The sequence below is a fragment of the Gobius niger genome (assembly GCF_951799975.1).
Source record: "Gobius niger genome assembly, chromosome: 8".
In the NCBI taxonomy this organism is placed as follows: Eukaryota; Metazoa; Chordata; class Actinopteri; order Gobiiformes; family Gobiidae; genus Gobius; species Gobius niger.
In genome coordinates this window covers 4,384,339-4,407,305 of record NC_136859.1, presented here as the reverse complement: position 1 = coordinate 4,407,305, position 22,967 = coordinate 4,384,339, and the positions used below count along the sequence as shown (strand labels likewise).

Below are 22,967 nucleotides of genomic sequence, written 5' to 3'. Positions count from 1 at the left end.
TTTCTCTCACACTTCAGCACAAAGTTGATCGAAGCTTCTGTGCCGCAAAGTAAATTTTAGAAGATGCAGAACGACGGAAAAAAGGGTTTAGTTTTTTGACGTAGACATGGCTCGACAAAGTCACAGCAGTTCAGATTGAGTGTCGTCCAACTCACTTCAATTTTGTGTCCGAAACACGCCAAACCCAAAGAGGGTGTAAAAATGGAGATTTACTTTACATGTACTTTACATGACCATTAACAAAACCCCACATAATAGTTTTATTGAAGATTGTATTGAAATACTTTCAGTTGTGTGCACTGAATTTGATTTAGTGATTACAGGTGATTGTTCATGTGAATGAAGCCAATAACAGGCACGTTAAAGAACTAAAGAGCAAAATGTTGTTCTCAAGGTGGAACTGAAATTAACGAGTTTGTGAATGTAATAACTCTTGAAAAAAATAACATTTATAAATGTATCAATAAATATATGGAATCATAAATTAACAAGGCAATTGTATTTATTTCCTCTGTATGATGGTAACAAATAATCATTGGTTGTTATAACGACTGTTTATGTCAACAGCTTATTGCTTTGGCTACTCTTCCTGAGGTCCTCTTTTTTGCAACAAACAAATGCAGTAAGTACTAGCAATCATTATCAATACATTTTGATATACATAAAACACAATCAAGCTTTTTGTTTAGTTACAACAGTAATCAGATTTTTTTGTTTCTATTCCCTGTCCATTCTACACGGGGAAGTTAGTCTGGTAACGGAGCAGGGCGGGCCTAACGCGCACAAATGGTCAATGAACTAAACCAATCAGCAACAAGCGGATTCTGCATCTCACCAAACGCAAAGCATGCTGGTCCAGGTTAAAGGTCAGGACTACCCAGATCGAATCCCAAACAATGGCCGCTGGCTGCTCTGCTTTGCAACAACGACACTAGAGGCCGCCATTGCTCCGCCGTTGCTGCAGTACCTCCATGTAGCCGCTAATGCATTGGACTTTAGACACGTGAAAAACAACTTTAGGGCCGGTACCTAATTTTCTTAAACTTAAACTGATTCAGAGCACACAAATACATCAGATTAAGAGAACAGCTGCTACAAAGCAGCAAACAGGTATTTGAAGCTGCTGGTGCCTCTGGAGTCTCCCGAACATCAAGGTGTAGGACCCTCCAGAGGCTGCAGTTGTGCATAAACCTTCTATCCGGCCTCCCCTAAACTGTTCATTGAAGCTCATGAACAGAAATCCATGAAGACTCATTTTCAAACAGTCTTGTTCACTGATGAGGCCGTGTAACCCTGGATGGTCAAATCAATGCAGTAGTGGATAGTTGGTGAATGGCCAAGGTGTCCCAACAAGTCTCATGGATTCTTCCCCAAAACTGTAATGACTATAAATCATAAACCTACAAAAATCCTCCCCAAATCCCCCAGTTTTACCATGACATGATGGTAATCCGTCACACAAGGGGGCGTGGCCAAGCCGAGAGGGAAGAAAACCTCTCATGGGAATCACAATTTTTCAGTCTTTTTACCCGTTTTCTCTCGAACAATAAACATATTTATCACAGTCCAGTAAAGTCGAGCCAAATTCAGGTCCATATTTTCACAGCAAAATGTTCAGCTGAATTATTCATTGTGCCGTGGGGGCATTCTTCCTCCTTCCTCCATAACTAATCCATTTGTACAGCCAGGCCTTGGACATTAAGTGCTCTTTAGTTAACCTGGTTACGTATAAACGTATTAATGAGGGAAACTTCTATTGTCAATAATGTCAATGGGGAGGAGTTGGGAAGAGTCATCTGTTTAATGTGTCTTCGGGAGCAACTCAGGACATAAACTTACCCAGCATGCAGCATTCACCTGCAGTCACACACAGACAAACCTGAAGCGTCTTGTCGAAGGACACGACCATCTGCACCTGCTGGATCCAGGATCCAAACCTTCAACCTTTCCATAAGACGACCTGCTCGACCATTGTTGCCCAATACAAGTAAGTGCAGTTATACTTATACAATATTATTACTAAGTAGATGTAAAAAGTATTGTGTGGAAAATAATATTCAAGTACAAGTTGAAAAACACTTGACCTCGACTAAATGTGAATGAGAATGAATCACCTCTGACTAAACCACATGAACATAAAGCCAGGTCTGAACAAGGACTAAACTAGGGCTTTCATTTGACTTTATAAACTAATAGAGACTTTAATAATCCTCAAATGTTTTGACCAAAGACACTTATTTTTCATTAAATTTTGCAATAAACCTGGAGCTTTGATCCGCACCATTTGGTTCGGCTTTTCAACACTCGGGCCTATTGCCTTTTTTAACCATTCTGAACTTGACTGAATTGTCCAGAACATCCAAAGACTTGATGTCTGGGTCTTTCTTTGTGAATTTTTTATGTTCTCATGTAGCTCTGTCACTACACCACACAGTGATGCAGCTGCTCAGGAAGCTCTCTGTTGTCCCACAGAAGCTTCAAACAGATTCTGTATCTCTTTAATTGTGTAGTTTTTTCTGCTCTTTACCTGCAGAGTTTCTCCTTACACTCGTGGTCAGTGCTGGTCCAGTTTATCGTCTTCATCGTCTTCGTCTCCTTGGTGTTACAGAGATGTCCTCACGTCTGCGTCTGATCCTCCTGCCCAGCGCTCGCTGCATGTTCGACGACCCGCTGCAGATCCGTGTGACGGGGCTGAGCTCGCAGCAGGACGTGGTGCTGAGGGCCAGCGCCACCGACGAGAAGGGCTCCAGCTTCAGCTCCTGGGCAGAGTTCAGGGCGGACCACAGCGGACAGGTACTGCACACAGATTCATACATCAACTTTCATCAGGACCAGTCCTTACAGGGGCATTATGCATTAGGCTACAGTGGAGGAAAAAGTGAGTACACCGTGTGGAATTTCTTACATTTCTGCCTAAGTTGGTCACGAAATGTGGTCCGAGCTTTATTAACTTCACAAGAATTATTAAACAGTGTCTGCTTGAAAAAATAGCATCTGAGTGAAATGAGCGTCTAATCTGCAACGACAGGAAAGCAGTTATTGCTGCAAAAGAAGAGTCAGTCAGCTATTTAATACACGGGTGGACTCACTTATTCACATCTCAGGCTTTTCTGCAAAACATCGTGATAAACGCATGAATTGATTTTTCTATTGATGATTGCACGTTGTCCAGGCCCTGAGGCAACAAAACAGCCCCACACATGATTCTCCTGCTCCAGACTCCACAGTGAGGGGAGGGTTTTGATGTCGGTGCTGTTCCATTTTTACTCCACAAATGACGTTGTGTTTTCCTCCAAAACTATTCAACTTTGGGTCCAACAGTCCACTGAATGTTTTGCCAGTAGTGCTGTGGAGATTCTGGGGAGATAAATGCTAATGGCGCAGCGGCTACGCTAACCCCGGAAGTACCGACTTTAGTAAATATTAGTTTTTTAACAGAAGGTGCTGCATTTAATGAGTCCGAGAAATAAGTATGTTCAGTAACTCTCTGTTGAGTTTCAGAAATATTGATTGTTGTTTTTAAGAGTTTGTTTTTTTCTCACATATTTGCCGGTCTGCTAGCACCCGGAAGCGGAAGTCGTGACGTCACACTTAACAAACGCACCAAACTCTCCGTCTCACTCCAAATCAATTGCTTTGGCAGCTACCTGAGCATGGAGATGTAACTGCACCGTTGACCAGCCTCTCCCAACAGCATGTGCTCTCATCTGCGAACTTGTGATTAGCTTGTTTTGTTTACTTCATTGCAGTAACTTTTGTAAGGTAATTAGAATGTTTTATGACCAAATATACAGTTATATTTCACTTCAATCAGGCATCACTCCAAGAATCAATGTCTCTTGTGGAATAAGACAAGGATGTCCAATTTCACCTAAATTATTCATTCTTTGTACGCAGCTTTTGGCTTATTTTGTCGTAAATAATAAAGACCTTGAAGGAATAAAAGTTTGTGACAAAGAATTGAAAATAAGCCAATTTGCTGACGATACAGTGATATTTCTAAAAGACAAATCAATTCTTCAGAAAGCTTTAAATGTGATTTCTGTTTTTTCCAGGGCATCAGGCCTTTGCCTAAATCTAAAAAAATGTGAAATATTACCGTTGTATAATTGCACTGAGACCTACTTGGAGATGATTCCAGTACAAAATGATGTGAAATACTTGGGCATTCATCTATCTAAAAACTTGGAATTAAGAGAGTCCAAAAATATCAAAGAGAGATTTGAAGAAATAAAAAGAAACCTAAATCATTGGTTGACAAGAGACTTAACTATTTTAGGACGTAACCTCTTGTCAAAATCAGAAGGTATTTCTAAATTGATTTATCCAAGTTACTCTCTTTACATTAGTCCACAAAACATAAGAAAAGCAAATACTATAATTTACCAATTCATATGGCGTAATAAAACGTATTACTTAAAAAATCACAACTTGTAAAGGATTATAACAAAGGTGGCTTAAAAACAATTGATTTTGAATCTATGGTTGGAGTTTTTAGAGTAAACTGGATAAAAGCCTTTTTAGATAAACCTGATTCTATATGGTTCCATATTCCCAAAAGTATTTTTGCTTAAGTGGGAGGTTTAGAATTTCTTTTGAAGTGTGATTTCGAGGTATCCAAATTGCCAGTAAAACTGTCTGATTATCATAAGCAAGTTCTGCATTACTGGAAGATGGTATTTGCTCATAATTTTACACCACATGGCTCCACCTTGTGGAACAACAGAGTGATAACAATAAGTAGAAAAACGCTTTTTTTCAGAAGTTGGTTTGAAAAAGGAATAATGTTTTATCACAGATTTATTAGATGAACAAGGTAATTTTTTTAGATTTAAGGATTTTAAAACAAAATTCAATATACAAAGTTCAATAAGAGAGTATAATAAGGTGTGTAAAGCAATACCAATAGCCTTATTAAATATGATACAAAACTATTTACATTATTCTAAAAGTCAAATAAATTTGCCTAAATTGCAAATAAACCAGACTCCTTTAAATAGTAAAAAGTGTAACAATAATTATATTAGTAAAATGCTCAAATATAAACTATTTCATGATTTTGACCAAAATGCAAAAACAAGACACTATGATGACAAAACAACAAATAAATACATCAAATTCATGAAATGGCCAATTCCTCCTAAATCCAAAGAAATGCAATTCAAAATTATAAATGGATATTATCCAGCAGCTGCAATGCTGAAAAAGAGGTTTGGTTTTGAGGTGGAGCCATGTGTGTTCTGTTCCCAGGAAGATGAAACTATTGAACATTTGTTTTTCTTTTGTCCAGTGATAAAAAGTTTCTGGCAAGACGTCATGAATTGGCTGAAAACAAAAATGAAGAAAATTACACAATTAAAGTTAGGACAAATTCTTTTTGGAAATGACAACCTGCCGAAGGAACTTTTTAGAATTTACAATATCATAACAATTATGGGTAAATACCACATACATAAAAGTAAATGGCAAAACAAGAATCCGTCCCTATTGGTTTTTAAAATAGAATTGAGGGAGTTCTTTGCTTCCTTGAATATTCTGAAAGACTCAAGCGATAACATTTACTCTCTATGTGAAGATGTCTCAGAATATTTGTCGTTTTAATTTGTGACGCTTCCATGTGACTCTGTCCTACAAGATTGAGGAAAATGTATGTATGTAAATTGCCTTGACATGCCTAATGGACTGAAGTCCCTTCGCTTAATTTATTTGATCTATTTTAATTTTTGTTTTCTACTTTTTTATAGAAATGTTTTATTTTAATTGTATATGTTCAGCATCTTTTATCTCCCAACGAGAGTTTTCTGTAAATAAAAATAAATAAATAAATAAATAAAAAAAAACCTCCGCTGTCTTGCTCACTCCAAACTTTCTTTCTGCTGCTCGATTAGCCTGCAGTGCCCTCTAGTGGCATGTGAAAGTATATATTGGAACTTTTAAAATGAGGAAAAATCACATAGTTGGCCTAACTAATCAGACACACCCCGACTTTGTCACTTTTATAAGGTTGCTTCTGGAAATGTAACTCAAGCTGTGTAAACAAGGAGCAAATGAACCTTGCTCTGTGCACAAAATGTGAACTCACTGAAGCTGAACGTGTGCAACTGTGTGTTAACTGAAGCTGTGAATGAAACAATGAACTAAAGTATAAAACAAGACACGGAAAGATAAAAACTGTGTTAAAGGAACACGTTGTAATGACTGCACTCGTTCTCAGGATGCCATTTCTAGTACAACGTTTATTCCACACCAGGCAGTAACTATTAGGCAACAGCGCCACATAGTGGATGGATGGATGCATAGTAGCAATACATCTCCCTTTTTTTAAGTAAATGTGTCATAACAATATAGACAAATCAAATTTATATATATATATTTTAAAATATATATATCTGTATATAACAGTACCATAGCAAACATCGGCTCACATGACTAGTCAATAGCATGTCAATAAAACAGGCATAAGGCACTTCTTTTTTTGGTTTTTTATAGCTCGCTCAAGATTCTTCAATAAGTCTTTTAGGTTTCACAATGTTTCTGCGTGGTCTTTCCTGGACTGCACTTTCAGGCGTCGCATTGGTGGTGTCACTTGGAGCATGCGCAATGTCACTAGTACCTTGTGTGGAAGTTGGACGCTTTAGACTGGTGGTCCATCTTGTCTGTTCTCGATCTCCACGAAAGATGTTTTAGGTACTTTTAGTTGGTGGCGTCGATTCCTTCTCAGTGTGCTGCCGTACTCAGTGATGACTTCATAGGACCTGGGTGCCGTCTCTCTGATAATCTTTGCAACAGGTCCCCATCTCCCATCACATCCGACACGTACCACGTCCTCTTGTGATAGTGGGCTTAACGGTTTAGCAGTTTTGTTGTAAGCCTGGTTTTGTTCGGCTTGGTTTGTACGATGTTCTTTCTCCTTTTCCAGCAAGTGTGAAGCTGAAGGTAGACGGGTTCTCAGTTCTCTATTCATCAGAAGTTCAGCTGGAGATTTTCCACACTCCAGTGGAGAAGTCCGATAGTTAAGCAATGCTAGGTAAATGTCATTGTGTGTTTCCGCTGTCTTTTCACAATCTGCACTACCTTTTCTGCCAAGCCATTTGACTGTGGAAACAGTGGGCTAGATGTTACGTGGTTGAACCCATAGTTGTCAGCAAAGTCCTTGAACTCTTCCGTGTCTTGCAAAAATGGCTTTGCAGTGCTTGATCACTTGTTTTGCAGTAGTATCTGTGAGAAAAGCAACTAGTTTGAAAAGTAGTCCACCATAACAAGGTAATCTTTCCCTGCCAGGTGAAACAAATCTGCTCTAACCTTTCTCCAAAGCTCGTTGGGTCTGCTGTGAGCGAGAAGTGGCTCCTTTTGTTGTTGGTATCTGTGTTGTTGACACGTCTCACAGTGTTGGATGTAACTGTCAATGTCCTGGTTCATTTGTGGCCAATACAGTAAAGCTCTTGCACGTCTTTTGCACTTTTCAATGCCTAAATGTCCTTCGTGTGTGAGATGCAACATTTGTGAGCGCATTGACATGGGGATGACAATCCTTTTTCCTTTCAGAACTCCCTCCACTAAGGACAGCTCCTCTTTGAAGTTTTGGTATGGGTGGCTGTAGCTGCCGCGGTCGAAAAGATGGTCTCTCAAACTGATGGTTCACATTGTTTTTTATTTAGCCTTGCCTTGCATGTGAACACACCGTAAGAGCTACAATACAAACAGAAAACAATACAATCAGTAACTCATACAGCATGTAATTTACCTTAAACCTTTTTAACCATGTGACAATCTCTATTTTGAGTGCTATAATTATGTAAATTCTATGTATAATTATTAAACATTCAAACCTGGTCCTTTAACCTTATATCTGTACCGTGAAAGAATTATCATTGCCTTTTTACTATACATTACGTTACTTATGGCTTTAACCGAAGAGCGTTGGCACCCTCTAGTGGGTAAAAGTTACCGTTACGCAACAGTTATAAATATAAACTCCGCAAAAACGATTAAAATATAAAATGTCATAACAAAACCCTACTACCAACCTTGTTCCCTCATCAACCGGGTGCTAGCGAATTGTAAGTAATAGACCAATAAATCTTAAATAAATCTTTTGTCCATCTTTTTACAGGACGCGCACCTTTCTCCGCCTATAACGTTAGCAGCAGGACTTCCCTCTGGTTACCATAGTTACATCCGCACGCTGAGCCTTCTCTAAGCTCCTTCAAAGTAAAAGCATATGAATTATAATGCAACAAAATAACACCTTAGAAGCAATTTACAAAATGGGGGAAATATTATTACGGTCATTTACAGTGGCTCAGGTTTTGTTCTCCTGGTAAACTGATCTTGTTTATCACATCTCGCAGCGTTGTGTCATTTGATGTAGCTCCTGCGATTAGTTTCCATTTGTCTTCCGACACAGGCATGTGCTTTCTCATGGCATCCACATGCACTTGCACATCATGTTCAGTGCTGCTTGGCTCTTTACAGTCCAGAGAAGCTCGGCTGAGAGCATCTGCCACAACGAGGTGTTTCCCAGGTGTAAACTCAAATGTGAGACTGTATTTTTGAAGGCGGAGCAGCAGGCGCTGAATGCGTGGTGGTTCTTCTCCCAGAGGTTTTGTGGAGATTGCGATCAGCGGTTTGTGATCCGTCTCTAGCACTACCTCTTGTCCATAAATGTACTCATGAAACTTTTCGCATCCAAATACTGCTCCCTGAGTCTCTTTTTCTATTTGTGCGTAGTTTCTCTCTGCTGCTGTTATAGTGCGAGAGGCATGCGCAATTGGAAACCATGTGTCCTCATGCTGCTGAAGCAACACCGCTCCTAACCCATCCTTAGAAGCGTCTGTGGAAACTTTGGTTGGAGGAGCAGGATCATAAAATTTCAGCACTGGCTCTCTTACAAGGCTGCTCTTTAGCATCTCCCATTCAGTGTTGTGCTCGTGGCTCCACTGCCATTCTTTGGCGTTTTCCAGCAGGCTACGTAGTGCTTTTGTGTTAGCCGACAGGTTCGGAATGAAACGGCCTACTATGTTGATTAAGCCTAAGGCTCGCTGCAAGTCTGCTTTGTTTTGTGTATGATTGCTCTCACCTTTTCGGGATCCGGCTGTATCCCTGCAGCAGACAGCTTGTCTCCCAGGTAAGTTATTTCACGCACCCCAAACTGACATTTTTGTTTATTCAGTTTCAGCCCTGCTTGCTTTGCTTTTTCCATTACTTTTGCTAAGCGCTTGTCATGCTCAGCTTGTGTGGTTCCCCATATGACCACATCATCCAGGAATACTCCAACTGCTTCCACACCATCGAATATTTGTTGTACAGTCCGGTGAAAAACTTCAGGTGCGGAGGCAATTCCAAAAGGCAAAGGAAAAGTAACGTGCACCTGCCAATGCACATGTAATGTCTGTCTTCGTAGGCAACTTGAAATGTTCTCTCTTGATCCACTTATTCAAATCTCTTGGGTCTATGCACAATCTCAGATCTCCGTTTTTCTTTTCCACAATAACGAGAGAATTGACCCAGTCTGTCGGTTCCTCAACTTTTCGGATAATTCCTTTATCAATGAGTGTTTGTAACTCCTTCCTTAGTCTGTCTTTGAGTGCTACGGGCACTTTTCTTGCTGCATGTATCACTGGTTCTGCATTGGTTGTCTATCCTCCTCCACAAGGACAAACAGAGCATTGCAGAAACGACCGTCTCCTTTGATAGTCGCTCGAAACACTCCTTTGTGGGGAATAGGCTGGTTGTTGTATGCTCTCAAGTTCAGTTTCTTTGGTCTCACTTGCGGTTTTGGACTCAGTTTGTTGAAATATTTCAATGCGCAATCCATTCATCCTCAGTACCGTCCAGGTCCGTTAGTGTAACTGCATCCAGATACAGCGGTTCTTCCTCGTCGCTGCTGCTCGCTGACTTGTCCTGTCTCACCATGTGGACTTTTCTCTTTGCGTAACAGCACTTTGCAAAGTGGTTTCTGCCACCACATTTCCTGCAGTCTTTTCCATATGCTGGGCATTGCTTTGGACCATGCTTATTCCCGCATCTTTCACAGTCCCTTTTGTCTCTCTTTTTGTCTTTAGTGTCTCTGAAACGCCTCTTCTCTGTCTCTCCTTTCTTTATGGCGTCCACAGCCGCTGGTCACCGTCATTGTCAAAAGTCTTTAGCTGTAACTTGGTGCTCTCGGATGCTTGACAGATGCGTATGGCTTTTTCCACCGTAAGATCCGTTTCTTTTAGCAATAGCATCCTCACCCTCTTGTCTTGTACTCCGATCACAATTTGGTCACGTATCATTGAGTCACAGAGGGGGCCAAAATTACAGGACTGACTTTTGAGACGTAGATCTGTTACATACTGCTCTATGGACTCGTTGTCCTTTTGCATCCTGTTTCTGAACACGTACCGTTCATAGGTTTCATTTCTTCGTGGCGTGCAGTAGTCCTAAAATCTTGCCAAACATCATCATCATCATCCAAACATCGACAATCTTCATTGTCGAATTGAAATGTGTGGAACATATCCAGTGCTCCGCGGCCCGCAACCATTAGCAACAATGCTACTTTGTGCTTTTTATCCGCGCCATCGAAGCCAGCTGCCAACAAATACAGCTCAAAACTCTGCCTGAAGGATTTCCAGTTTTGGTTTCTGGTGGTCGAATGTTGTTCATTTCAGTACATTTTCTTAACCCCACTCCTTGTACCATGTAATGACTGCACTCGTACTCAGGATGCCATTTCTAGTACAACGTTTATTCCGCACCAGGCAGTAACTATTAGGCAACAGCGCCACATAGTGGATGGATGTATGCATAGTATCAGTACACACGCTGCCTCTGTCCTTTTGGATTGAACCTTAGTGCCTTGATTCACAATTTTTCACTCTTTTTGGCCGTTTTCTGTCGAACAATAAACATTTATGACACTCAAGCAAAGTTGAGCCAAAATCAGGTCCATATTTTCACAGCAAAATGTTCCGCTGAATTATTAATTGTGCCCAGAGGGCATTCTTCCTTCTTCCTCCATCAGTTTAGTTTAGTTTATTTCACTATTTCGCTCACACAATCAGGAAATTCAACTTATAACCCATCAAGCAATGCTACATTGTTAAAATGGACACCCAAAAAGCAAAATGCTTTTCAACAGGGGTCCATAACCCACCTCCCTGGGCAAAGATACTTAGCATAAAAACAAGCAAGAATGGCTCAAATAAAAATAGTTCATCTTCCAAAAGGTGAAGATGGACAATATCACCACATGCAGGTGGCCTGTGTTGTGACAGGTTTAGTTAAAGCTAAGCTGGTAACCAAACTGGCGCCCTGCCGCCGGGTGACCTGCTGGGTAACCAGACGGCTTCTTCCTGCACCCCAGACGGGGCACAATGTTTAGGTGCATTAAAGAGAATGAAATATCCTCGTTTAGTTTAAGTTCTTCAGGTTTATAATAATCACAGGTTACATTAGTGGAGGCACGGAGGTCATGTTCAAATATCTCATACTCAATACAACAATTTATCTCAGATATTCCCATTGTTTTATTGTGACACAATATTTTAGGGTGTAAGTGTTCATTCTATAAACAGAGCTTAGGACCACACTATACTTCTCCAGTAGTGAAACACCATGTGAAATAGAAAAAAAAAACATAAAATAAACAAAACAAAAGAGGTTGAACTACTATCCAAAACATTCTCAATGTCCCTATATCACCTATAGATTCGAAAGCGTGCATTGTGCCACATATTCCGTAACAGTCAATCCAATTATCGATTTTGAAATAATGGGGTGGTAAGCACTCTTCTTCTCACCATTTAGAAAATGAGGCCAACTTTACAAGTCATGTGAAGGTTGAGAGGAAAGCTTGGGCCTTGTTGGGGTCTTTGAAGGACTTGCGCTCTCTGTTCGCCTCAGAGGACAGCGTGGCAGGGTAGGTCATCCTCAAACGTATCCTGATAAGCAGGGCTTAACTTGATCCCCCGTTTGGGAACGCATTCCCCCAATTACATTTTTTCAGGGTAAAGGATCCGGGAAAAAATGTGTGTAATATAATGGTGTCTAATGAGAGTGTTCCGGCAAATGTTTTGGCCTGTTCCCCCAATCCATCAAATCAGACCAAAAGTGTTCCCTTAAAATACTAATTTACAAATCAAGCACTGCTGATGAGCTCCGCACAGAGAGTGTTGAACGCTCGTCTCGCAGCCCGAACATCTGGAGGCGTATCTGGGACAATTCCATAACTAATCTACTTGTACAGCCTGGCCTTGGACATTAAGTGCTCATTAGTTAACCTGGTTAAAGGAATAGGCCACCGTTTTTATATACTAAGATATGTTCTTACCTCACTTTAGTCGAGTTAATATATCCCCGTCTGGTCATTGTCCGCGCGCTCTGTCACGCAAACGGAGCACATACGCAGCCTCTCCCATATGTGACATAGCTCCGAAAAAGCTCACGATAGAAGCTACCAAGCTCTTCCACGTGTTCCCTATTTAAATAAAGTTACGTGAAGTGTTTTCATGCGAAGTATATTTACACAGAAATGTAACGTGTCGATTTTATAAGCAAATAAAAAGGGGGACTATATTGTGAGGCGTAATGATACGAGGAGCACAGCGTCCGCGTAGTAACTCCTAAAGACTTCCCCCGCTCACTTCCGTCAATAACCTTTAGGAGTTACTGCGCGGACGTTTTACTCCTCGTATCATTACGCCTCACAATATAGTCCCCCTTTTTATTTGCTTATAAAATCGACACGTTACATTTCTGTGTAAATATACTTCGCATGAAAACACTTCACGTAACTTTATTTAAATAGGGAACACGTGGAAGAGCTTGGTAGCTTCTATCGTGAGCTTTTTCGGAGCTATGTCACATATGGGAGAGGCTGCGTATGTGCTCCGTTTGCGTGACAGAGCGCACGGACAAAGACCAGACGGGGATATATTAACTCGACTAAAGTGAGGTAAGAACATATCTTAGTATATAAAAACGGTGGCCTATTCCTTTAAGTTTTAATAAAGGAAACGTCTCTTGTTGATTGGTCAACAATGTCAATGGGGAGGAGTTGGGAAGAGTCATCTGTTTAATATTTCTTTGTGAGAAACTCAGGATATAAACTTACCCAGCATGCAGCATTCACCTGCAGTCACACACAGACAAACCTGAAGCGTCTTGTCCAAGGACACGACCATCTGCACCTGCTGGATCCAGGATCCAAACCTTCAACCTTTCCATAAGACGACCTGCTCGGCCATTGTTGCCCAATACAAGTAAGTGAAGTTATACTTATACAATATTATTACTAAGTAGATGTAAAAAGAGATGTTGAAGTAAGAAGATGTAAGAAGAGTTGTTCTTCCTTACATGAACTATTGCACTGAGGTCTGGGGTAACACCTACAAGACCCAGCTGATGACTGTCTATAGGCTTCAAAAAAGAGCCATTAGAATAGTGAATCATGCTGGTTTCAGGGACAATACAAATGCACTGTTCCTTAGATCGCAAATTCTGAAACTCGAAGATTTCGTAAAATTTAAAACGCTAATAATAGTATATAAAGCAAGACATAACTTACTTCCAAGCAATTTCCAAAAAATGTTTAATAACAGAGATGGGAAATACAATTTGAGAGGACCACTCAATCTAAAGGTACTGTGCGTTCGTACCACCCTGAAAAAACAGACCATTACACATAGAGGTGTGAGCCTATGGAATAATCTAGATGACAATTTAAAAAGTGCTAAAAATGTATATCTTTTCAAAAGAGAACTAAAAGCCATTATCTTTAAGACCTACGCTGATGGTTGACAACCAAAATTTCTCTTGAATTACTCCTTCTGGAGATCTGTGAAATTATACAACTGAGACAAAGTAACAGACCTTGCAAATGTTGTCATTGATATTGCTGCTCAATATATTTAGAAGTTAACCAGGGTAGGCGAGATGTGGTTCTGCTGGTCTGAGAGGCCCCTCCCTGCCCAGCAGACTCATAAAACCTTGTCTTTTAAAGCATCTCACAGCTTTGGATACAACACCTCAACAACACAGTCCACTAGTGAGGGCAGCTGGGGGAGGGCTTGTTGGCTGGGGCTACTGCCCTTTCCTAACTGGCCCACTCCACACCCTGGCTTTTAATGCACCACACTATATAGGGCAAAAAAATAATAATAATAATAATAATAATAAAAAATAAAAAATAAAACAACCAACACTTGTACATAAAAATATTGTAGTGGCAATAGTAATGGCAACAAATGTTTTATCAGGATCTGAGTGTCTAGTAAACAAGATCCCACTTAATCTCAGAATATTAAATATGCCTGTATAATAGTATAATATTGTAATATTATAATATTCATTCGCAATATCTAGGATGTCATCATAAATAATAAAACAAATAATTATAATGATGGTAATAACATTCAAATATTAATAAAAAATAACACATTCACTTGTTTTGTATGATCATAATTCATAATTCTCATTTTTGATGTATGCAACAGCATAAATGTAAATCTTAAACGCAGTTGTATGAGCCTGGGTTTGGAAAATCGAATACATGAATTTTCTTATTTTCTTATTTTCTTGTTACTTGTTTAGTATCTAATAGGAAATGCTAGCTATGGAGTCTATGCGTTCCACTCATGTAATTTCATTTTGCTTTTATGTGCAAACTTCTTCTTGGTTGTGGATACAGTCCTCATGTATTTCTGTAAATGGTAAACGTTTATTATGTTGAATGTGGGGCAGGCGCTCATAAGCTTCTTGCTTCAGCCGACTCCTTTTGAGCATCTGTGACTGGTTGTATATGTGTATTTGTAAATCAGGTAAATGTAGTTGCTCAAATAAATTAAACTAAACCTAAAACCTAAAAAGTACTGTGTGGAAAATAATATTCAAGTACAAGTTGAAAAACACTTGACCTCGACTAAATGTGAATGAGAATGAATCACCTCTGACTAAACTACATGAACATAAAGCCAGGTCTGAACAAGGACTAAACTAGGGCTTTCATTTGACTTTGTAAACTCATGGAGACTTTTACTAAAAAGTAAAACACTGAGGTTAATGTTCACATAAAAGCATTGGAACACTACAGTGTGATACATGTGTTCACCAGTAGTGAATCAGCAGCTCATGAAGTTGTTCCACGGCTCTTTTGTATTATGTTTTGCTCGTGTTAGTTTATGGACAATGTTTGCTATTACCTCCAAACACAGATGTCCAAATTCTCCTGAGCTCCATAGACTGGACACTGGCTTTGCAGGAGTTCTGTTGTGACTTTCATCACAGGTTAATCCTCACATGTTTTGACCAAAGACACTTATTTTTCATTACATTTTGCAATAAACCTGGAGCTTTGATCCGGACCTTTTGGTTCGGCTCCTCAACACTCGGGCCTACTGCCTTTTTTAACCATTCTGAACTTGACTGAATTGTCCAGAACATCCAAAGACTTGATGTGTGGGTCTTTCTTTGTGAACTTTTTATGTTCTCATGTAGCTCTGTCACTACACCACACAGTGATGCAGCTGCTCAGGAAGCTCTCTATTGTCCCTCAGAAGCTTCAAACAGATTCTGTATCTCTTTAATTGTTTAGTTTTTTCTGCTCTTTACCTGCAGAGTTTCTCCTTACACTCGTGGTCAGTGCTGATCCAGTTTATCGTCTTCATCGTCTTCGTCTCCTTGGTGTTACAGAGATGTCCTCACGTCTGCGTCTGATCCTCCTGCCCAGCGCTCGCTGCATGTTCGACGACCCGCTGCAGATCCGTGTGACGGGGCTGAGCTCGCAGCAGGACGTGGTGCTGAGGGCCAGCGCCACCGACGAGAAGGGCTCCAGCTTCAGCTCCTGGGCAGAGTTCAGGGCGGACCACAGCGGACAGGTACTGCACACAGATTCATCCATCAACTTTCATCAGGACCAGTCCTTACAGGGGCATTATGCATTAGGCTACAGTGGAGGAAAAAGTGAGTACACCGTGTGGAATTTCTTACATTTCTGCCTAAGTTGGTCACTAAATGTGGTCCGAGCTTTATTAACATCACAAGAATTATTAAACAGTGTCTGCTTGAAAAAATAGCTTCTGAGTGAAATGAGCGTCTAATCTGCAATGACAGGAAAGCAGTTATTGCTGCAAAAGAAGAGTCAGTCAGCTATTTAATACACGGGTGCACTCACGGGTGATTTGTAACTGATAGTTACAAATCACGTCAAATGACGGGCTCAAACTTAAAGATTCTTGCGGTCCATCAAAGAGAGGTCAGAGTTCAGCGGGGGATGTCGCCATGCGCTCCCTTCCTGCCGTCTCTCCTTCTCCTTCTGTCTGAACTCCAAGAGAAATCTCAACTCTCTCGAACTCCAACTCAAGTCTTGCAATTCTCACAATTCTCACATTTCCGTATTTCTGTCCAACTAGTTCCATGCACCCTTCCTTTATACCGGGGGCGGCCCCTTTGTCTCCGCGGGACTCGACCAATCGATTCAGTCCGTAACTTGATATGATTGGGGCCCAAGTGGGAGGGGAAATACATTTCTATTGCGATAAACACATTAACAACTTCACAAACTTTCCAAATGCATTACCGACATTTCGACAGTATGTATGTACATTGCATCTTTGTTGACCTTGGGAAGAATTCATCATTAGAACAGATTGGTTGAGTTCATTCTCGCTGTCCATGAATTAAAGAATTGGCTTATTACTCAAATCGGAAGTTTTGAGACAAATATACAAATATAATAAAAATATAATAAAAACCTCAAAATCCACTGTTCCAAATTCTTATGCAACTCATCGTTTCAATACATTTTAAAGCTTGTAATTAACTGAAAAATGGTCATTTGTTGAATTTGTAGCATTAGGAGGTCATACTTACTGAAATCAAAAGCTATTTCAATCAAAAAAGTATCAACAGGTCAAGTTATGTTTTACCATAGGAGCCCTTGTGTGATAGCAGCTTCAAAATTCTTAAATCCATTAAAATTGTGAGTTTTTGGACAGTTTCTGCTTGGATGTTAGAATAGCCTCCCAGAGCTGCTGTTTGGATGAAAACTGCCTCCCACCCTCATAGAAGTTTTTTTTTGTTGAGGCTCCAAAGGTTCTCAATAGGGTTAAAGTCAGGGGAGGAGGGGGTCCACATCATGAGCTTCTCTCCTTTTATGCCCATAGCAGCCAGTGATGCAGAGGTATTCTTTACAGCGGGACATGGTGCGTTGTCATGCATGAGGAGGATCTTGTTCGGGAAAGCACGGCTCTTCTTTTTGTAGCATAGAAGACAGTGGTCAGTCAGAAACTCCAAATATTTTTCAAAGGTCATTTTCACACCTTCAGGGAGCCTAAAAGGGCCTAAAGGGGCCGACCAGCTCTCTCACCATGACTCTGGCCCAAAACATGACTCCGCCCCCTCCTTACTGACGTCACAGCCTTGTTGGGACATTGTGGCCGTTCACCAACCATTCACTACTCCATTGCTTTGACCATCCAGGGCTACACGGCCTCATCAGTGAACAAGACTGTTTGAAAATGAGTCCTCATGTATTTCTGAGCCACTGCAGCCGTTTCTGTTCATCAGCTTCAATTAACAGTTTAGGGGAGGCCCGGATAGAAGTTTTATGCACAACTGCAGCCTCTGGAGGGTCCTACACCTTGATGCTCGGGAGTCTCCAGAGGGACCAGCAGCTTCAACTACCTGTATGCTGCTTTGTGGCATCTGTTCTGTTGTGTTTGTCTGGCAGAAACCGTCCATATTGTGCCTTTATCTGCACAAACCCAAGTGTGTCTGAATCATCCACAAATCTCTTATCAGTACGATGATTACGCTTAATCTTTCATGAAATATCGAAGGTTTTCATACCTAGACCAAGGCATTCAACTATTAATGTGGAACACCCTTTTTCAGTAGTTTTTCCCTTAACTGGGCTTAACCTGAAAACTAATCATCCCAGGTCTCTGAGAGTAATGTCAGTGATTCAAAGAGCCCCGAGACCCGATACCATCCATGAGTTTCATTATTTATTTATTTATTTTTTACCTTTTTGACACAAAAATACAATTTGCATAATAATTTGGAACGCAGTGTATTGTCAGAATATCGGGACTCCGGTTTACGGCTCCGCATCGTCCAGTTACTTCTGGTCATGGACGCCTCGTCGTGTATTATCCCTCATGCAAACTCTGTGCAGAAGTGCTGCCAATGCCACTGACACGATGAGAAAGAAGAGGTTAAGAAGAGTTATTTTTTGACACTGACATGTACTTTCTACTTTGAGTATTTTGGAGAGCAAATACTTAAGTACTCTCACTGAAGTAATAATACAATGGAGTGACTTTTACTTTTATAGCAGTATTTGATCAGTAGTTATAGTATTTGTGCAGCTCAATACAGTCCATTCTGGGCTGTGGCCACCAGATGGCGACACAGACCTGATCCATAAAGTATAAAGACATTTTTCTACAAACATCAAACCTTGTGTTTCTAAACATTTACATTTTGAATAATGAGACACACTGTTGGAGCCATTTCAGCCATGTTTGATCCTCCTGCCACTGTGTGGCGCTGTGTGTGTTTATATAATGACCTGCCCTATATAAGGGGTGAGGAAGGGGCACTCAGGTGTTGCAGTATGGGGGCATACATCTTTTTGACCGTGTCCAGTGTCTATGGAGTCTGAAGTCTGTGTCCCTGTCGATGGCTGTGAGGTTTGCCAAATAAACCTTTGAAATACAGTATTCTTTGTTTTGGAAGACACGCGTCCGAGACGCCTCATTACTGCAGCCAGAGCGGACCTTTGCATAGGGCAAATCCTGGCCGCTTCACACACATTAATGATAAAAGTGTTCACACGTGTTTTAAAAGCACAGTCTGAGCTCATCCACTGACTCTGGACTGAAATGTTTTCAAAGCTGTGCAGATGATTAATGATGAGGTTATGTGTCAAAATGTTCTTATCGTCCTGTCACGCTCCTCTGCCTCAGGTCCACGTGTCACGGGACGCCCCCCTCAGGGGCTCCTACAGCGGGGTCCAGCCCATGGGTCTGTTCTGGTCCCTGAGCCCAGAAGTTCCACACAGAAAATTCTTCAAAAACCAGGCTCTGAGTCCACACGTGGTCCATTTCTCTGTGGTCGACAAGCAGGACGGGCAGATACTGGCGAAGGAGACCAACGAGAGGTGCATTCTGGGAGACGGAGTCCAGAGACAGACTGTGACGGGGCAGGGCTTCACCGGGGTCCTCTTCACTCCCCCAGGTCTGTGTTCTACTCAGTCTAATGTTTTTGAATAGAATCAGGAGAGGAATGACTGAAAATGTCTTTTTAACAGATAGTGATTTCTTCAAACCTGTTTATTAACAGTTATGTTTCTCTTGTGACGTCACAACATCACCTGCTCTCCAGAGTTTTAAGTCACTCTTAAAAACACGCCTCTATGCGTTGGCTTTCAACACGAGCTGAGTTGAGCATTCCATGTTGTTATTTTGTACTGTGTGTATATATATATACACTGTGTTCCAAATTATTATGCAAATGACATTTTTCTAAGATTTTCTAAATTGTCAACTCAAATTAGAGTCAGCATAATTTTCAAGTCTTTAACTGGTAGAGGATCATTTTAAATGTGGTGGGGGAAAAATTCCTAGTGATAACAGAATCAATAATAAATCAATCAATAATAATAATAATTTTTCAAAAATAAATGTAGTAAAAACCTCAAAATCCACTGTTCCAAGTTCCAAATTATTTTACAGTTTCTGCTTGGATTTCTTTGCAGGATGTTAAAATAGCCTCCCAGAGCTGCCGTTTGGATGAAAACTGCCTCCCACCCTCATAGAAGTTTTTTTTTGTTGAGGCTCCAAAGGTTCTCAATAGGGTTGAGGTCCGGGGAGGAGGGGGTCCACATCATGAGTTTTTCTCCTTTTATGCCCATAGCAGCCAGTACAGTATGACATGGTGCGTTGTCATGCATGAAGAGGATTTTTTCAGGGAAAACACGACTCTTCTTTTTGTAGCATAGAAGACAGTGGTCAGTCAGAAACTCCACATATTTTTCAAAGGTAATTTTCAGGGGGCGACCAGCTCTCTCACCATGACTCTGGCCCAAAACATGACTAAAAACTAATCATCCCAGGTCTCTGAGAGTAATGTCAGTGATGCATAGAGCCCCGAGACCGATACCATCCATGAGTTTCATTATTATTGTTTTTTTTTTTTACCTTTTTGACAAAAAAATCCAATTTGCGCAATAACTTGGAACGCAGTGTATATATTTGTCTCACTGAAACATGTACAGCACGTTGGGCCATGTCAACTGTATGTTAAATGTGCTTTATAAATATACTTTGACCATGACCTTGACCTTCAGTCCTGGAGCTCACACCTGGTTTCGAGTGTTGAAGAGAATAATACGCCTCTTTAACATGTGTCCTGTTGTCCCAGGCTCCGGGCCGTTTCCCGCGGTGCTCGACCTCCCCACCTTCCCGTCAGAGAAGAGGGCGGGGCTTCTGGCGAACAAAGGCTTCGTGGTGATGACTGTCCCGATCTTCACCTGCAAACCGGACCAGACTGAGCGGCTTCATCTGGATCAGTACGAGGCGGCCGTGCAGTATCTACTGCAGCACAGCAAGGTCTGAGTCTGAACTGCTCTGTTCTTCTGTAGCCGCTCCTCCAGGAGCAGGACCCGACTTACACCAGGGACCCGACTCACACCAGGGCCCGACTCACACCAGGGCCCGACTCACACCAGGGACCCGACTCACACCGGAACATTCAAATTGCCAAAGCAATTGTCCGTGTATAGCAGGAAAAGGTTGTCTTGTGTTGAATATTTGCTATTTTGCGAAGCTTTGAGTGATGATGATGGTGGGGGTTTAAAACAGTGCTATTCTCAAAAGTGACCAGCAGGAGGAGCTCTAAGCACAGCTCACTTTGTTCTGCTTTGATGAAAATCCAACTTCGTAACTCGACCTGTGGGGCTTGTGAGAGAAATTTTTGTGAGATTGTAAACTCAGAACACGATACAGTGTGGCTAAGGCCACGTGATCCTGGAGTAACCTTCTGTGCTGTGTTCCAGGTGGGCGGTGCGGAGGTGGGGGTCATGGGCCTCTCTAAAGGGGCCGACGTGGCTCTGTCTGTGGCCGCGTTAGTGCGAGGCGTTGGGGCCGTCGTCTCGATCAACGGCTGCAACGCTGCCGCTCAACTGCCGCTCTTCTACAAACAACAGCAGATCCTCCCAGTGCTAAGACCTGATCTGTCCAAACGCATCGCCCTGACCTCTGACCTTTATATGGTCAAAAACGCCCTGCCCATACCGACGTCCGCAGAGCACCGAGACTCGGTCGTGCCCATAGAAAAGGCCAGTGCTCAGTTCCTGTTCGTGGCCTCGGAGGACGACCTGAACTGGGACAGTGTGGCGTTTATGGAGCAGATGGTGGAGCGGATGAAGCGTCACGGGAGGAATAATTTTGAGGCGGTTTCGTACCCTCAGGCGGGACACATGTTGGACCCTCCGTTCTCACCATTCGAAGTGTCTGGGTTCCATGGAGTTGAAAACATGGCGGTGCTTTGGGGAGGAGAACCCGCGGCGCACGCAAGAGCCGAGGTGCAACTGTGGAAGAAGATACAGGAGTTTTTCAGGAAGCACCTCAAGTGTGAGGCTAACCAGGCTAATGCTAAACTGTGAGGCTAACCGGGCTAATGCTAAACTGTGAGGCTAACCAGGCTAATGCTAAACTGTGAGGCTAACCAGGCTAATGCTAAACTGTGATGATTCAGCGTGAAAGCATTCTGTTTTCTCTCACACTTCAGCGCAAAATTGATCGAAGCTTCTGTGCCGCAAAGTAAATTTTAGAAGATGCAGAACGACGGAAAAAAGGGTTTAGTTTTTTGACGTAGACATGGCTCGACAAAGACACAGCAGTTCAGATTGAGTATCGTCCAATTCACTTCAATTTTGTGTCTGAAACACGCCAAACCCAAAGAGGGTGTAAAAATGGAGATTTACTTTACATGTACTTTACATGACCATTTACAAAACCCCACATAATAGTTTTATTGAAGATTGTATTGAATTACTTTCAGTTGTGTGCACTGATTTTGATTTAGTGATTACAGGTGATTGTTCATGTGAATGAAGCCAATAACAGGCACGTTAAAGAACTAAAGAGCAAAATGTCGTTCTCAAGGAGGAACTTAAATTAATGAGTTTGTGAATGTAATAACTTTTGAAAAAAATTAAATTTATAAATGTATCAATAAATATATGGAATCATAAATTAACAAGACAATTGTATTTATTTCCTCTGTGTGATGGTAACAAATAATCATTGGTTGTTATACTGTTTATGTCAGCAGCTTATTGCTTTGGCTACTCTTCCTGGGGTCTTTTTTTTTGCAACAAACAAATGCAATAAGTACTAGCAATCATTATCAATACATTTTGATATACTTAAAACACAAGCTTTTTGTTTAGTTACAACAGTAATCAGATTTTTTTTGTTTCTATTCCCTGTCCATTCTACACAGGGAAGTTAGTCTGGTAACGGAGCAGGGCGGGCCTAACGCGCACAAATGGTCAATGAACTAAACCAATCAGCAGCAAGCAGATTCTGCATCTCACCAAGCGCAAAGCATGCTGGTCCAGGTTAAAGGTCAGGACTACCCAGATTGAATCCCAAACAATGGCCGCTGGCTGCTCTGCTTTAAAACGACGACACTAGAGGCCGCCATTGCTCCGCCGTTGCTGCAGTACCTCCATGTAGCCGCTAATGCATTGGACTTTAGACACGTGAAAAACAACTTTAGGGCCGGTACCTAATTTTCTTAAACTTAAACTGATTCAGAGCACACAAATACATCAGATTAAGAGAACAGGTGCTACAAAGAAGCAAACAGGTATTTGAAGCTGCTGGTGCCTCTGGAGTCTCCCGAACATCAAGGTGTAGGACCCTCCAGAGGCTGCAGTTGTGCATAAACCTTCTATCCGGCCTCCCCTAAAC

At 41.4% G+C, this 22,967-nt stretch overlaps 1 protein-coding gene across 1 annotated transcript; it reads left to right on the top strand.

The window, feature by feature from the left end:
* Positions 1-15,677: 15,677 nt before the first annotated feature.
* Positions 15,678-21,652, top strand: LOC306966694 (acyl-coenzyme A thioesterase 1-like; the record flags this gene model as incomplete). Its single annotated transcript, XM_079561507.1, has 4 exons — positions 15,678-15,860; positions 18,954-19,224; positions 20,410-20,597; positions 21,044-21,652. 4 exons carry the CDS (start codon positions 15,678-15,680, stop codon positions 21,650-21,652), a joined length of 1,251 nt encoding a protein of 416 aa, XP_079417633.1.
* Between the last annotated feature and the right edge of the window lie 1,315 nt (positions 21,653-22,967).